This window comes from Populus trichocarpa, chromosome 1, assembly GCF_000002775.5.
Source record: "Populus trichocarpa isolate Nisqually-1 chromosome 1, P.trichocarpa_v4.1, whole genome shotgun sequence".
Classification (NCBI taxonomy): Eukaryota; Viridiplantae; Streptophyta; class Magnoliopsida; order Malpighiales; family Salicaceae; genus Populus; species Populus trichocarpa.
In genome coordinates, this window is record NC_037285.2 from 15980377 (window position 1) to 15998277 (window position 17901).

Genomic DNA, 17901 nt, shown 5'->3' on the forward strand with positions numbered 1-17901 from the left:
TATTCAACAAATTGTTAACCTATGGGCTATTTACATATATGTCGTAGAAAATTGTTTTTGGCATATTAAATCAGAAAATTACATTAATCAACTATTACATTCTACAAAAGCAAAGCATGAAAAAAAAAAAAAAACACACATTTGCAGCCTGAGTTGCTGCTATTATTAGAATTAGAGAAGCACTTCAATGTCCAAGATCAAGAAAGACATGGAAAAGGCAATCTGAACCTAAACGTATCATGAATGTATTAGAATCTGCATCTTTTTCGACATATTTTAGAGTGTAACAAATTTTAAGGAATCAAATGGTTAGAAAGCTAAAACTACTAATTCTGAGTACCTCACCTATGAGTAGACAGTACTCCAGAAGAGTACAAGTTTAGCAGAATACCCTTTTTTTTTTTTTTTTTTTTGCGTTTTAAAGTATAGAAAGAATGCTGAGTAAGCTATCTAAGAGCCTAAAGAAATCTTTTTATCTTCCCTTAAGAGCTGCAATCCGAGCTGCCAATTCATCATAATCTGGGAGGTTGGGATGCACTCGACCAGTCATTATCTCTGGCTGTGCTGAAACAGCTCGACCAAGCCTTGTTGCTGCGCCTGTTTGAGTTCCTGGTTCTCGCGGGCTTGTTGCTCTCCCAGGTGGAAGAGGTAACTCAGATATTGCATTTCTGTGCCTCGTGCTTTTACCAGAATCATCACTTGTTTTCCTTGAAGGAGGGTTGGTATATGGATTCAACTTGCTCGGTTCATAAGGTGAGTCATTCTTACTATAATGCATCAAAAGTCCATCTATTTCCTTTTCTTCTCCATCCCTTTGATCATCATCATCATCATCTGTTAGAAAGATTCTAAGACCTCGTCTAGGCTCTTCTTGCTTCATTGCAGTTGAATTAATACTGGCAGACTCATCGCTTTCAATACTGCCAACTCTTTCACGACCTGGTGGTGGCTTCAATGGTCTTTCAATACTGCCAAAATTTGTGTGCCCTGGTGGTGGCTTCAATGGCCTCCTTCGGACTGATCTTGGTTTTGGCTTGGTTTCATTGGTCGAATCGTCTGCATGATTATCTTCCTCCGCAGCAACTTTATCACTTGATTTTAGGGGTTCTTCAATCTTGCTTTCTTTCTCAACTATTGTTCTGCGGTAAGGGGGAGGAGTAAATCTATAGGAAATAGGCTTCTTGCTATCTACTTCATCCTCTGAAACACTTCCAACTGAACTCGAACTAGCTAGTGTGGTATCTTGGTCAGTGCTATCTCTCCTGCTGACTGAAAACACTTCATCTTCACTGCTGCTTTGCAGCTTGTATCTGTCATCACTGACATTCTTTCTTCCTTGATATTTGAAAATCCTTTCATCTCTTTTTAGCAAGGTATCCTCCCTTGTGTCATTCACACTGTTGCCCAAGTCATGGCTGACTCTTTTTGTTGAAGCATCATCATTGTTCTTTTCCCATCTGTAATCATCATCATCATCATCATCATTCAAGCTGTTCTTTTTTGTAAACGCATCATCCTTGCTTTCCTTCAGCTTGTGTACATCATTATAAGTACTGGGTAAAGGTTCATGCCTATGATGGTCCTGCAGAAAAAAGTCATGCCCGTTCTAATTATCATCTGGATATCAGATCTTCAAATGCTTTCAAGCAGTATGGCTTTTAGTGTCCAATAATCATTCTTTGAAGGAAATTTGGTCAGAGACACAAGTAACAATCTTAATTAGCAGCCAACATATTTTGACACTCCATTTCCAGAATCCTATCGATTTCCCTTTCAGCATGGGTAAATAGTAATTGGGATAGTCAGGGAAGCTTACTTGTTGAGACGGGGGTGGTTTAAAGAGTTTCTGCTCCAAAGACTTTGCATTCCATTCTATGGAAAAATCATGTGCTATGTCATGCATTAACTGAAGCTTAATCTCCTTTGTGGTAGACTTTGGCTTCAACATCTCAACAAACTGCACATCAGTAATCAGCCACATCAGAACGAAAAACCAATATGATCCCAATGAAAGAGAAAATAATGCAGAGGAGCTATCTGTTATGACCTCCTTATTAACGAATGCTTCAAGAGAAGGTCCATATCTACCAATGAATGCAGATCGAAGATCTCGGAGTTCTGGGAATTCAGAAAATCTCGCTGCAGCATATATTAGAGACTGCACAGCTTCTCTGCATTCCTCGGGGCATTCCCTGAATCAGAAAAGGAATGTAGAAGAAGATGTGTGAGTGACATGCTAAAAACAGCTGATTTGAAAATGCAACCCGAGACTGAGAGCATGAAAAGTTTCGAAAGCCAAACATCTAAAAATGAATTAGCTTAAGGCCTCACAACACTATCATAATAGCATACAGAAAACTAAAGTCTCGTAGTTCCTCCAATAGTAAACTTGAAGACACAAAACTAAGGTTCCTTCTTGTATTAATTTTCAGTTGTCACAGCCAGTATTTTCACCAATATTGCCGTTTCTAGAGGCCATTTTCCTAAATGGTGTTAGCTCTTACCACCCCTTGTAACCTGTGTTTACTGGTATAAATACATAGAAACGGGCAGAAAAATTAGGACTCCTCGAGGTTTTGATAGAGATAAGGTAAGATGCATGAGCTCTGTGGTCAGGTGTCAATTTCATGAGCTTTACTAGCAGTAGGTTACGGCTACTACGCATGAATTAGTGGGCTTTTCGGGTCTGTGCTTTCCTTACCATTCCTTGAAAACAATTTGGTGTTGTTCTTCATTTTTTTTTCCTTAGATGACTGCGTTGGCAATTTACATTTGTTCTAATTGGTTGCATGCCATATAGAATGAGAGAGAGATACTTGATGCAAAAGAAAAGAATTGATAAACAATAAATGAGTAGTCGAAAGCATGTTGAATAGCAATTCATACTTCTGTTTGTTGATGAGTGAAAGATTGCTTGAGATACAGCCACAGAACAGCTCAATGAAATTGTAACAGGTTAACATGTTTTGCTCAACAAGAAGCCCTTCTGCCTGCATCATCACGCAAAAGAAATCATTAGCTCTGATACTCAGGACATGAAGACTTTATCTGCCTGTGTCTGTTGTCAAAGAGTATATTTTTATTTTTAAGAAACATGAGTTTATCAGCTAAATTGCACAGGACTTTCAAGAAGGTGCATTTGGATTAATGGAAAGCATGAACGGGGAAGCGACGACAAATTAGGTCCCACGAAGATTTATTATTAGTTTATTACTATACTAGAAAACGTCATGGATCGAGATATGTGCCATGGAAATCTTGCAAGGATGCCATGTTTTTTTTTCTACAGAAGCAAACAACGGAAAAGGTTCCATAACCAAAATAAACAGCTAGGTATTTGCAGATGACTGATATAAACAAAAACAGACAAACCCATAAAGAAAGTGATTTCTTGACAATTCAAGAAAGTGACTGGAAATGTGCTAATTAATGGCTTTAAGAAATAAAAACTCAGGCGTCCACATCATAGAAAACCTACGGAAAATCAAATTCACTTTGTCCATTTATGTATAAAATCGAAAAAAAAAAAACTAACCCTGCAGAAAGCATTGTAAGCAAGATCAGTTCTGATGAGATCAGCCATATCATTCTTTAAGTACATTATGACACTGTTCTTCTTCTTCTTTAAGGCGTCAAGGCGTGTCTTCGTCATCTTTACCAATGTCTTGCTGCATCAACAAAGAAAAACAAAAGAACCGACCAATATCAATCAGCAAAACAGAGCAGCATCAATAAAACAGAAACAATAAAAGACAAAAACAAAACCAGGTATTTCAAACTACCATTTTGTGTAAAACTTGGACTTTGTAAGCCCGTCAAACATTTTGATCTAGCCTTCAACAAATCACAAAAAAAAAAATATTTGTAGAGACAAAAAGATTATGTCTTTGTTTGCTTTTTTTTTTATCTTTTTGTTTGTGTTTTCTGGGGTTGTTCTTTTAAGCAATGATGAGGTAAAAAGATTAGCAGAAATGCAGAAAACGGGTATCAAGAATATGCATTAAGGAGAACAAGAAGCAAAAAAATGAAACAACTTCGAAGAGGGAAGAAATGCAAGAATTTGGAAGAAGCAAAACTGAGGAGATTGGTGATTATCTTTTAATTCAAAGAAAAGAAAGAAACAAAGAAATGGGCTCTAAATTAACAAGATTTTTATCTCGATTTAAGGAGTTTAGCTTGGTTTTAGAGAGGGAATATATATCGGCAACAAGGAAGCTCAAAGGCTCTTGGCCTTTTTTTCTAAAGAGAGAGAAAGTGTGGAGAGAGAGAAAGTGTGGAAAGAGAGAACGCCTTTTTTAGAGAGAGAGAGAGAGAATCTTGCCACGTAGGACTCTTTCCCGGGTGTTTTTCCTTTCTAGCCTGGTTTGAAAAAGTTTTGTCAAGTTAGCACCGGTCAATTTTATTTTTAGAAAGTATAATTTGGTTAATTTTATTTTTAGATGGCATAATTTAGTTAAAATAGGTTAAAAATATATATCATTAAATTAATATTTTTTAAGGTTTTATGATGGATTTCATGATCTGGTATAAAAAAAATTATTTTAATATATTTTTAAATAAAAAATATTTTTAAAAAATATCTTATACATAATACTACTTCGGACTATTAAGATTTTCTATTTAAGTATATCTTTAATTTTGCAGTTAATAATTCATTTCTCGAGTAATTATCACTTCTCTAGATTTTACCAAATGAAAGAGAAACGATTTAGTCATTTTAAGTGGTTGGATTTGTATTAGATTTGTGATTAAGGGTGTTTGGAAGCATAGTTATGATTGATTTTTAAAGTGTTTTTTATTTAAAAACATATCAAAATAATATTTTTTTTATTTTAAAAAAAATATTTTTGATATCAGTATATCAAAATGATCTAAAAACACCAAAAACATATTAATTTGAAGTAAAGAAAAAAATAAAATAAAAATTCAAAATATTTTGAAAACACTTTTAAAATACAAAACTAAACAGAACCTTGACAGCAAACAATAAATAATATATATGTAATTGCTTTTCATTTTTTTCTAGTTTTTATATAAATTTTCATAATTATAATATTATCAAGTAAATTTATTACAAGAAAGTACTATGTGTAATGACTAAGACCTAAAACATGTAGCTGCCCTTCACTCTCTCTTGTCTCTACACGGGCTTGTTGAAGATGTGCCGAAGACTCTCTCCCGGAGCATCTCGTCTTAAAAACTCTTCATGTATTTTATAATAATATAAGGCGGGAAAGAAGAAGAAGAAGAGGAAGAAGAGGAAGAAGAAGCCTCCCTAGGATCCTTCTAAAAAATCAAGTAATATTTATCTTCAGAAATTTTTAATTATTTTAATTAATAGGATAATCATTTCAAATCATGGGATTTAGTTGTTAATAGTACGATTAAACTTTAAGTGTTCTTGTGCTCTCTTATAATAACAACAGAATAGGTTACTCGTCATTATCCCCTTTTTTTTTAAGTTTCAAATCATGGGATAAGTTTTTAATTCAGATCAATTAATTTTATTTATTTTGCAAAAAAAAAATATCATTAAAAAATTAAAAAATAGAAAGCAATTGATAGATTTTGACCTGATTTTTTACTAGAGAGATTCCGTGCAAATAAAGTAAGTAACCCAGTGCTTGGGCTCCAAGAACTAGTTTAGTCAAAAAGGATTCTCAACTTTTTAGCTGGCTAGTAGTTGCCTTTTCATTTCCACCTGGGCATAGACATGGATAAAGAACAGCAAATCTATGCTCTGTCGTTCGGTTTGCATTATTTTAGGCTGAAAATAAGGGGAAGACAAGGGAGCTCCACGTGTTAGGGAGTAGAATTAACAACCGTGTTGCTTATTGTATCAAAAAGCATACCAAAGAAAATCATGCAGCTGCCACAGATTCTATGGTGGGGTAAAGGAAAATAAAAATAAAAAAAAAAAAATATATATATATATATATAGATAAATAAACAAATAAATAAGGAGCCTTACTAGACCACAGCTGTGAACAACAGATTGCGTGGCTATAATTTCTGCGAAAGTTGGTTTTTTCCTTTATTTATTTCATAGATTCGGATTTTAGGGTAAACATTTAGGAGAATTTATTAAATTTTTCTTAGTGCATCAAGTTCATGTTGAGGGTGCTGACTCAGCATATAACATGGATAGAGTTTTCAATCTTTAAAGTTTTAGGATCCTAAACTGTAGAGAAATAAAATAAGATTCTTAATCCATAAAGTTACACCTCTTAGAGTCTTTATTTCATTAATTCTCTTCTGAAAAATAGTTTACAATGTTGTTTAAATACAAGAAGAATGGCCTAATTAGTAAAGTTCTAATCAAATTGAATGTCTTAAGTGAAGTAGGAAAAAGAATAAAAAAACAATAAGAAAAAATAAAGAAAATCACTATCATAAAATTAAAAAACACTTACGGAATATTTCATCCGTGTTTAGACAAAATTCAGTAGGTAATTTTATTGCCATCAGAATTATTGACAACAAAATATCGTCGAAAAGTATCGTATTGGATTTTTTTGCCTCGATATTTTCATCAGTGATGAAATTAACAACAAAATCAGCAATGAAATATTCGCGTATAAAAATCCTAAACATTCTATAAGTTTTATCAAAAGTTCCAAAACAGGTGCCAAGATTCTAGTGAATTAATGATGAAATTGTCTTTTTATTTTATCTGTGTTTTTATTATTATTGTTTTTTGTTTAGTTGTTATAATCCCCAAAACAAACCCATGATAACCCCTCTCCATTTTCTAGCCAAGAATTAGAGCCCCATTTCCACCATTTTTCCACAACAATTCTCACACTAAACACAAAATTCTCACAATAAACCCACAAGCACAACAAAAACCATATGTGCAATGATTGAAAAAATGAAAACAAATTAGAAAAATATACAACAAAATTATCCAACAAATATAAATATAATGATTACAAAGCACCAACAAATATCTTATATATTTTCAATTTTGTTACACAATGAAAGATCACAATTAAAACAATTCAACTCTTTTTAATCAGAACCTTCTCCACATTTTCATCATCGTCATATACAACATCATCTTCTTTGTTGAAGTCATGGTTGATCTCATCATCTGCTTTTCTATTTGCCTTGTTACTTGATATTACATTTAACTCATCAACATCAACATCAACCTCAATATAAGTATTCTCAATAACATGAAAATTTGGATTTTCTAACTTGATAGATGGAGCAACTCGATATGGATTAACTAACTCATCCATTTGAAAAACATCATCTCCCTCAATTACTTTATTGTTACCATCTTCAACTATAAGAACACGACTCATAGGTTATGTTTTGACAATAGAAATGAGTGTTTATATAAACACATGGCAATCATGACTCTTCATTTTATACAATTTGCATTCCCTTAAATTTACCAATTTAGCTATATTTGATGCATATCCATAAGAAAATACAAACTTTTAAGTCATTCATAGAATAAAAAGTTGTGCTCATTTGTCTAAGGCGAGCATAGCTTTGGACTTTACAACACATAACCCCTCATTAATTAACTCCATATTCTCATAATAGCAATACAAAGGTAGATCCAATCTAGCTTTTATATTTTGTTTTGTTTTTCATTTCATGTCCATAACTGTGTTAAAAATATTTTCAAACATATTTTTCTTAATGTGCATGACATCTAAATTGTGACGGATGATAGTAGTCTTCCAATAAAAAAGCTCTTAAAAAATACTTCATTTAACCTAATTATAAGTCACATCAAAACCAGGAAATTTTTGCTTCCTTGGATGAAAACTAAAACAATGTCTTCATTCTTTGAAACTTCATCATATGATTCTCCACTCAACAATATTGTCGGTGTAACATCCTTTTCAACTTACCTTTCAAGATGTCCTTTCTGATATTTATAGATCGATGATAACTTGGAAAGAACCTCCTGTGATAATAATTAAAAAAAAAAGGAAGCTTAACATCATTCAATATGGACAAGCTAGTTTTTCATATGTGCTTAAACTCGACACCATCTTATACGTAGAAAAATTATTCATAGTCAACATCAATATTGTCCTCATTTAGAAATTATGTTTTCTTGAGACATCATATGTCAAAGCCTCGATTGGTAATAATTGATTCAACTTATCAATCAATGATTGAAGATAAACTTTTAAATTCCTACATGGATTGTGAGGACCATGTATGACTGTTGATAAGAACATAAATTTCAGCTTCATAAACATTTATGGGGTTAGTTTTAAACTCCCAGGATGATCGATTAACAGGAATAATGTGTGAATAGGGATCTAAATGGATTAGATCCATTAGTACACAAGTTGAGTCGTATGTTCCATGGCTCCATTGAAAAATCAGGATGCACCTTATTGAACTGCTTTTAAGTTTTACCAATAAAAAAGTATACCATGACTCCATCCACCTCATCATATGAATTAATTTTTTGATATCCTAATCCAAGAGGTTTCATCATGTATTTTACAACATAAAAATTATTTTTCAGTCTATTCCCTTCAGGTAACAAGTTTGTCCATCATTTAAGGATCCGATCATAACTGACCTCACTCGACTTATAATTTAACTTGATGTTAAACACTTGTGCAATGATTGATAGTTTACTATGAGTTACACATGTATCTCATAACGATTCATCAGAATCTTTCATAGGTTTAAAAAACCTAGATGGATCTACATTTGGTTCTTCATCTAAAGAAATGTTACGTGAACATTTACTTGAATAATCCTGATTTATTTCCATCGCATCCATCACCATACTCTTACAAGGATTTATATTATCCTTCATAAACTCATGTACATAAATTTAAGTGGAACACAACTAATTAACCATCATTTCTTCAAGTCAAACTTATTCAACCTAAATTAATACTTTTAATTATTATCAATTCCACACAAAATCAATTTTTCTCAAATCTCTAACTTAACTATAAAATTGATAAAAAATAATTGGTGCCATTAAATTACTCATCATTTCTTCAATAATAGCGCACTTCAATTACAAAATCACCCTCAATTTCATCAAATGCCAAATTAAATTTATTTCCTTCAAAATCCAAACTAACCATAAAATAAAAATCGTACATTAATACAAAAAAAAATAACATTATAAAACAAGTGAAACACTTAAAAAATTAACAAATAAATTTTGAATTCATCATCTTTTTAGCCATTTTCAAGCATTTCCTTTCGTCCACAGTACCGGTTCCGATCTAATTAGGCATATTTTTTATTGTTCAAAGTTACTACATTCTTTTTTCTCTTGGTTTATGGATAGCTATAATTTCCAATCCGTTCCCTTTTCGCTTGCTTTTTCATACGCATTTTTCTTGCCTCGAAAAAGAAGGTTATCAAAGGAGTTATGTTCCAACCTATGCATTTTGTTTGCATTATAATCGTTTCTCACCTTCCCATCAACCATGTCTTGCTGAACTTCTCGCTCTGCTGCCACCATGTTTTGCTGCTAGATTTTTACTTCAGTTATGCCTTTCTGTTTTTTGCTATGTCTCTTAGTGCCAAAGCTTTAGATGCAAGGATGAGAGCAGATGTCTGGATAGACTTGAATTGATTCAAATACTATCAATTATTTGAGCTGTTTTTTTTCTTTTTTTAAATTTATCGTGATAGAACCATGAAGCCGCAATTAAAGATTTTTCTCTTACTCGGAGCAATATTATGTATGCAAGTCTACTACCGTTTTCTTGCTAGTTACTAACTCATATCAAAATACATTATATAAACTAGAAGAAGATTTTATTTTGTCAATGTGAGATTAGAAATTCATTAGCATATATACACTATATAAACTTAAAAAGATAAGATAATATCTTTTTAATATCAGATAAAAAAAATTAAAATAATATTTTAAACTTTATTATTTACAACTTGTATAGCCTACATCCATATAATTATTTTTTAACTTTTTTACGTAGAATATTAAAACTTCAAATAATTTTTTTTTAATTTTTTCAGGTTAACCCTGATTAACATGAACTGGAACCCGATCTCTTGACCGGGTCAACTTCGGATCAGAATTAATAACTAAGATACAAATCTTAGATGTAATTTTGGAATATATTTTAACTGATTTTATGAAACAACAAAGAAAAAATTAAAATAAAATAAAGATATGAGATGTGATATGAGAAGGTCCACATTGACATGTGCTTGACATCCCAGTATTTATAAATTAATTAAAGGAAAGAAATAGATGGAATTAATTATAGAAGAAGATATTGTTTTCCAAATGTAATCCATAAGATGCTCGCAGAAACATGTAGGTGCAACCCACAAGCAAGTTAGTGGATAATGAAGATTCTGACACATTTATTGCCAACCACAACTTGCACACTCTATTGTTCTTATTATTATTTAATTTTTAAATTGAATTATATATCTATTATTAACAAAATACTATTCATTACATCAATTTTTTTTCTTCAATTTAGTTCTTAAAATTGTATTTTTTTTCTTTTGAATTTTTTTCACTACTTATTCTTTTCTTTTTTAATTTTATTATTGAAATCCCATTTGATTTTATTTTTGTATGCCACCTCTTATAATACTATTTAGGGGTGTTCATAGTTTGGTTCGGTTTAGACTAAAAAAACCAACCAAACTGAATTACATTAATTTTGTAAAATATTAACCGAACCGGACCGAAAACCGGTTCAAACCAAACCGGTCCGGTTCGGTTAAATCCGGTTTTTATGGCAAAAAACCAGGAAACCTAATCCCATCATTTAGACTCATTCATTCAGCAAAGCGAAGAAGATCTGTTTCGGTTTCAATTCCTTGATCGAAACTGCCAGAAAGACACGATACAGGGAGCCATACTCTACTGATGCTCCCAAACACTTCAGCAAGATAAAGAAATAGAATAGCTAGTATAGGAGTGAGGTGTTAGCTCGAAGTTTGCTGTAGCCCCCCTCACTGAACTAATTCATATAGCAAATCCAAAAAATAATGATGTCGGCCTATTCTTGCTTTACTGACTAGATCACTATTTCTTGAGCTTGTAGAAGCATTTGATGAAGAGGTAGATGTTCCGCTTCCATCACGACTATCGACTGACTTAGACGACTTCTTTGGGAGTCTATTGACTCAAGTCCACAGCATGCATTGAGAGGAAACTGGGAAAGAAAGATTGGGAATTAATTTAGAGGAAGATTGAGATTTTCTCTGGGCAAGCGGTGGCTTTTTGTGAGAGGCAGGAAGAGGAAGGTTATGTTAATTGTTAGGGTTAGCCGGTTAGGTTTAACTATTTATACCTCAAAGATTTTTGTAATTTTTGGCTTTTAGTGGGTCTGGTTTGGTTTGGTCCGGTTTCTGGTTCCAAACCAAAACCAAACTAGACCTGTTAAAATTTATGGTTTTGAAAATCGGTTTAATCAGTTTTTCATTTCGGTTCGGTTTTTTTGGTTAATTTTTTTTTGTTTTATCGGTTTTCTCGGTTATTTTGAACACCCCTAATACTATTCATTGTAATGTTTTTTTTTCCTGGTTTTTTTCCAATTCAATCCTTCAGTATTTAATTTTTATTTTTAATTTTATCCTATAACATTTGGTTGACTGCCTCAAGGATCGCTATTGATTGCAATTATGTTTTTTCTTTTTTCTTTTTTCTATTGATTTTTATTTTTAATTTTTTTTCAATATTTTTTATATCATCTTTTAATGTTGGGGTTTTTTTTTTTGTAATTGGTTATAATGTTTTGCTTTTTTCTAGTTGATTTTTTTTAATTTCATAATTCAACATTTGATTTTTTTTGTTTCATCCTTCAACATTTAGTTAATTGCTTTACATACCACTATTCATTGCGATTGTGTTTTTTTTCCTTTTTTAGTTGATTTTTTTTTCATTTTCATCCTTCAACATTTTTTTTTCCGATTTAATCATTCAAAATTAGATTTGTTGATAATTGAGCTTTATTACCAATTTCATCCTTAAACATTGTATTTGTTGCCTCACAAACCATTAGTCATTGCAATAATATTTTTTTTAACTCTTTTTTTTTATTGATTTTTTTCTTCGATTTCATTATTCAACATTAAGTTTATTGATAAAGTTTATTGGGAATTGAGTTTCATTATTTATTTTGGCTTCCTTTTCTATGGTTGAAAAAGATTTTTTTTTCTTTTTTCTCATTTTTTTTTTATTTTCACCTTTTAATATTGAATTGGTTTGAAATTAAATTTCATGATTTGTTTTAACTCTCTTTTTCACGATCTTAGAGAAAGTCCCTTTATTGAATTGATGCTTGATTTTGCAAGCATCTATTGTTGATGTTTGATTTTACAAATAATTTTTTTCCTTAAAGTATTTTCTATTTTGGTCACTAATATTTTTTTAGTTTCTTATTTATATATCACAATTTCATGGATTTGGGGTTGAGACATATTTTTATTAGTTTTCTATGAGATTTTCACGGTATTGAAAAAATACTCCAATGTTACTATGATAATTTTATTGTTTAAAAATAATTGAAGCACAAGAAATCAAATTGTGCATTTAAGATCCCGTTAAATATTGTGATAACAATTGTTTTTTAAAGTATTTTTTTTTAGAAATACTTCAAAATAATATATATTTTTTATTTTTTAAAATTTATTTTTAACATTAGCACATTATTACAATTTAAAAATAAAAAAAATTAAATTAAAATTAAATTAAAGAAAAATAAAAATTAAATAAAACAAATAATAAAAAATTAATAAACAATCTAAAAACCATCATTCGTTATCATTCCTCTCTTTAGCATTAGCCTGAATCTCTCTTTAAAAACCATCATCTCTCTCTCCCTCGGTCTCTCTCTCTCGGTCTCTAAAATCTCTTCCTTATCATTCCTTTTTCACATGGATTTTTTTGTTCTAACTGACACGTCCTCTCTGACAGCTGTAGCTCTTTCTTTGAGATTGGAGCTAGCCATGACTTCCCCTGAAATCAGCCTATGATGAACGACCGCGCAACTAAGTCGGTCTCTAGTAAGGGCCCACCCGGTCTCCTTCAATTCAGGTCAAGAAGCTCGAGTTAAATTTCTAGATGTTTCTAAACAATCTAATTTAGAAAAATTCGCTCTACAGTTTAGGCTTATTTTCTTAGAGCATTTCTGGTTGGAGATGCTATTTAGAAAAATCAAATTGGTAATATAATTTTTTTGAATGGAATAAATATGATTTCTTTTTTGTTTATATACACTCCAATGATAAAAAATTATTTTGAAGAGTCAATTGTAGTTCAATATATTTGTTACATAATTATTTTAATAATCTTCTATGACTCCATTGACATGACGAGTTTAAAGACAATTCAAATGATTCTCAATCAACCTAATATTAAAAGATAAAATTAAAAAAAAATAACCTGAGTCAATTTGGGTGAAATCGCCAAACTCATAGAAAAAAATTAGAATAAAAAAGGATGTTGTTATTTGATAATTTGATATATGTATTATATTCAACTCATGTAGAGTTTATATAGCCATATAACAAGAAACATAAGGGGATAAAATAAAATAAATAGAAAATATGCTTGATTATCTCTTTTGATTAGATGATTGAAATAATTTCTTAATCGACTAGAGTTGTTCAATTCCTTGATCTCTTTCTTTTATTGATTAGGACATAATCAATAATATTTACCTTAAATATTTCCTTAACATGCCCTCTCAAACTCATGATAATTCTTTATTTATGAGTTTGACATATACCATTTTTATTGTCATTGTAGTCTCACTTGCTTATCTTCAATAATTGTATTTTTCTAAACATGGCTATTTTATCCATTTTTCTTCTCTTATGGTTGCTACTACATTTCTTTTTCCAAACATATTTTTTCAAGATTTGGCTTTTTAAGTGGCCATTCTATTTTGGCTCACTCTTCATCAGACCAATGTCTTCTTCTTATGATAACTCCTTGGCTATTTTTCATCTCATTCTTTAAGAAGAACTTTCTCTTTTTTTATTTGTGGGTGTTCTCTTTTGTACTACCTTATCTCTTGCGCAAGAACTTATCGACTTGCACTAAGTCTCTTTTTTTTTTGTTTTTATGTATTTCTTTTAATGTAAAATCTCAATTCTCTTGTAGGGCTTCGTTATCTTGCACCTCTATTTTTTTTATTCTTTGGATGTCATTTGGCCATCCATATAATCTTGAGATTTCTTCGTATCATGAGTTGATTTATCATTAAAAAAGGATAATAGATAAAATATTTGATACACATTGAAAAGGATTAAAAACAAAGTATTTTAAAGTGGTCGGACAATATAAAGCCACCAATCGAAAAAGCAGAAGCTAATATTTAGAGCAATATATGATCGACCTACTCTGATACCAAGAAGAAATTTAGAAAAGAAAATGATGTTATTATTCGATAATTTAATATATGTATTACATTCAACTTATGTTATTTTTGGCTTTCCATTTAATACATCTCTTGAAGATGCCCTTATAACAGTGATACTAGATGGAAATTTGCTACACTTGTATTAATAATGAAGTAAGTTCTTTTTATTTTATTTTTTTCACTTCAACCCTCACTTTTTTCAAGATCTTTCTCCTACAAGTAAAATTTTGGAGTTTGAAAAATCATTTGTTTACTCTCAACATCAATTACCTTGATTAATACTCCAGTTCCTTTCCTTTTATGCTTTCATTTTAAAAATCCATGGTGCTTCAAATGTTGATGCATGGTCAATGACACTTGCTAAACATCTAAGTTAATATTTTACTTGTCTTTATTTAATATGTTAAGGAGGCTCTCTAGTTGTTTTCCATGCTTTTTGGTTATAACTATCAAACAATTATGTTTCACTCAAAGTGACCTTCCTTTTCTCATTCGTTATAGAACACTCTAGGCTATAACATTTCACATTTTGTTAATGGTGGCCGCAAAGTAGCATGGCCATTGTAACTAGTTATTGCTAAAATAAGTAACCATCAATCCCTCTTCTCTCTAGAAAATAAAAACAAGTTCAATATTTAGATGATATGTCAATTGATGAAGTCGTGGAAAAACTTCACATAGAAAATGAGCTTTCCGTGGGTTGCAATATTGGGCCAAAAAGTGTAGGCTTAATATGGGCTTTCTATCTGGTTTACTGGTTATTAGGTTTGATCGGTGACTAAAAGTTTATTTGTAAAAATAAGTCCTTCGTGAAATGATGGACTCTCTAATGTTTAAGTCAGTAAGTATATAAGAGAAAATATATGAGGAAATTGAGAGAAAATATAAGTGTAAAGAAGTGTTAAGTGTGATAAAATTATCACTTGTCTTATTTACCTAGTGACCTAAGGTATTTATATACCCTGGTCATGCTCACCTTGAGATGCAGAGAGTCCCAATATTATATGTGTGAATGGTTTGGTGCCGGGTTCTGACACCTCGAGGTTGAAAAACTGTTCAGATGACAGCCCATGTGATGAAAAAAAGAGAGGCAAAAGATGTGAAAGAGAAAGGAGAAGAATGAATATGTGAGAGAAAAATTAGGAGTGAGAAGGAGAGAGAAGATGAGGGCTGGCCTTTTAGGTCATTCCAAACAACTAGAAAAAAGTTTCAACCTAAACAACCAACTTTTGTGTTTTTTTTCTCCTTGGCACATGAAATGCACATGATGAGAGAGTGGGAAGCGTGTACAACCCACTAAGGTAGCAAAAAGTGATCCTCCTAGGTGCTTTTAAAATCGTCTCACAAATCTATTTTCAGTGATGCTTGTGGTGTTGAAAACGAAGCTCTGATGTGTTCTCGGTGATCATTTATTTCCCTTTCTTTTTTTATCCTCCCATTTCTTCCTTGTCTCTCCTCTCTAATTCCATGTTAGCATTATAAAAGAAAAAAAAAACATATAAAGAATGGGTGAAAAAGTGTATTGAAATGACGCAAAGATGAAGAAATATGCATTCTTTATATATGGAGTGGGGTGAGATATTGGTTTTACTTCTTGTTTTTATTTCACTTCATTTGGTCATGGGCCAAAGGGTGTCTTGTTTAAAAAAAAAAAAATACATGCACCATCACCAATTATACGAATAAAGATAATTAGAAAACTTAGGATAATAATATAATAAAAAAGCTAAAACGAAAGGCAAAAACACTATAGCCATAGACATATTTTACTATTCACCGTAACAGTGTAATTACTGTTTTGCCTTTAAAAAAAATCAAGGGCCTTAGTGTTAGGGGTATTTTTGTCTTTTTTGCAAAGTCCATTGATCATTACCAAATTGATCAATAGTAGCATTGTCTTTTCTATTTTTAAAAGCACAATGAAATTACAAATTTACCCTTAAAAGAAAAAATTTAAATCTCGGATCTAAGAGTTTTTTGTCTTTTTACTTTTTTAAGCATAGTGAAATGACTCAATTACCATTGAAAGAAAATTTTTTAAAGCTTACATCGAAGTGCTGTTTCTTCTTTACAACCTTTTTTTTGTTATCATGAAGTTGGGCGAGGGTAATTTGGTCTTTTAATAAACATAAAATATTATTATAATAGAAAAGTGGCTAGAGCATACAATGTATGTGCCAACATGCTGGAAGCTCCGATAACCATCTGGCGGCTAGTGTGACGCCTTCTAGTGGCCGAAATGACACTTTAGGAATATCGTTGGAATTGCAGCAAAGTCTTCTTCCTATAGGGGAGGCATGTGGTGGGATGGATTGTCACTAATGGATGTTTTTTTCTTCTTCTTTTCTATCTCATCTACTCGAAAACCATGCTAGTCATTTCAAATTTCAGAGTTTCCTCTTAGTTATTGATATTTCAACTTTGATCCTTATTCTTTTGATTTCTAATTTTTTTTCCTGGTCTGTTTGTAAAAGTTTTATTTGTTTTCAATTTTATTTTTCAATCTTAATTTGTGATATATTATTTTTTCTAATTTAGTCTTTATTATTTTGATTTCTATTTTTTCCTTGATCCTTTTGTGGAATTTTTATTTGTTTTCAATTTTACCATTCAATTCAGATTTATGATATGTTATTTTTTTCAGATTTGGTTCTCATTCTTTTATTTTTTTTATCTTTTTATTAAAGTGATTTTTCTTTTAAATTTCACCCTTTGATCGAAAGCTTTAGTTGTCCTCTAATTTATTTTTTTATTTCAATTTTGATCTTTATTCTTTTAATTGCTATTTTAAGTTTTGGATCCTTTTGTATAATTGAATTTTTTCCTCGATTTCATCTTTTAACATTTGATTGGTTGGAGATTGGGGTTTGAAAAGTTAATGTTGGTTGACATCCTCTCTTTTTGTTTTTTTTTTTTTTTACTTTTTTTTATTTCATTGTTCAACATTATTTTTTTTTTTTTGTAAAAATGGGCTTTATGGTTTTCTTCGATTTATTTTCTATCAAGCTATCATAATCTTATGACCTTGACCGCGAGTTTGACAAATTAACTTTTGTAGGCTCGCCCCTTATTACCCAGGATACATGTCTGTAATGCTAACTTGAGTTGTTTCGGGCTGATTTGTTTTTGTCCCTTGTTTACCCAATTTGTCATTCTATATTTAATTGGCTAAAAAATAAACTACATTATTTTTCCCTTTTGGAATTTTCTTTTCTTTTCCAAGTTATTATGGTCATTTTTTAAAAAACAATTTGGTCTATTTACTATTGTTATCAATTTTTTTTATCATCTAATTAAAATAAAACCAACTTATTTGATCCAATTGTGTTTGTAACCCAAGCCGTAAATTTTTATTCTTTCTTTAAAACTTCCTTGCAGAACTTAAACATTATTTTTTACTAAAAAACTAATACGACCCCGTGGCTTAGCACGTGTCCACATCTAGTAAAATGGATTTTGAGCGAAAAAAGAAGTCAATTGCGATTTTGTCCTCCGGTATATGGAAGCTTTGTATTCTAGTTAGCAAAACTTCACATGGCAG

General features: G+C 31.1%; 1 protein-coding gene across 2 annotated transcripts; it reads right to left on the bottom strand.

Moving 5' to 3' along the window:
- Window positions 1-223: 223 nt before the first annotated feature.
- On the bottom strand, window positions 224-4247 carry LOC7473036 (uncharacterized). 2 transcript variants are annotated; one of them, XM_024605760.2, is made up of 6 exons: window positions 3783-4247; window positions 3536-3668; window positions 2887-2990; window positions 2048-2192; window positions 1817-1957; window positions 224-1582 (listed from the first exon to the last, which is right to left on the bottom strand). In XM_024605760.2, the coding sequence occupies exons 1-6, from the start codon at window positions 3821-3823 to the stop codon at window positions 473-475; spliced, it is 1674 nt and encodes a 557-aa protein (XP_024461528.1). In that variant the 5' UTR covers window positions 3824-4247; the 3' UTR covers window positions 224-472. The 2 variants fall into 2 exon arrangements, with proteins under 2 accessions (XP_024461528.1, XP_024461535.1); XM_024605767.2 differs by lacking the exon at window positions 2887-2990.
- Window positions 4248-17901: the final 13654 nt, after the last annotated feature.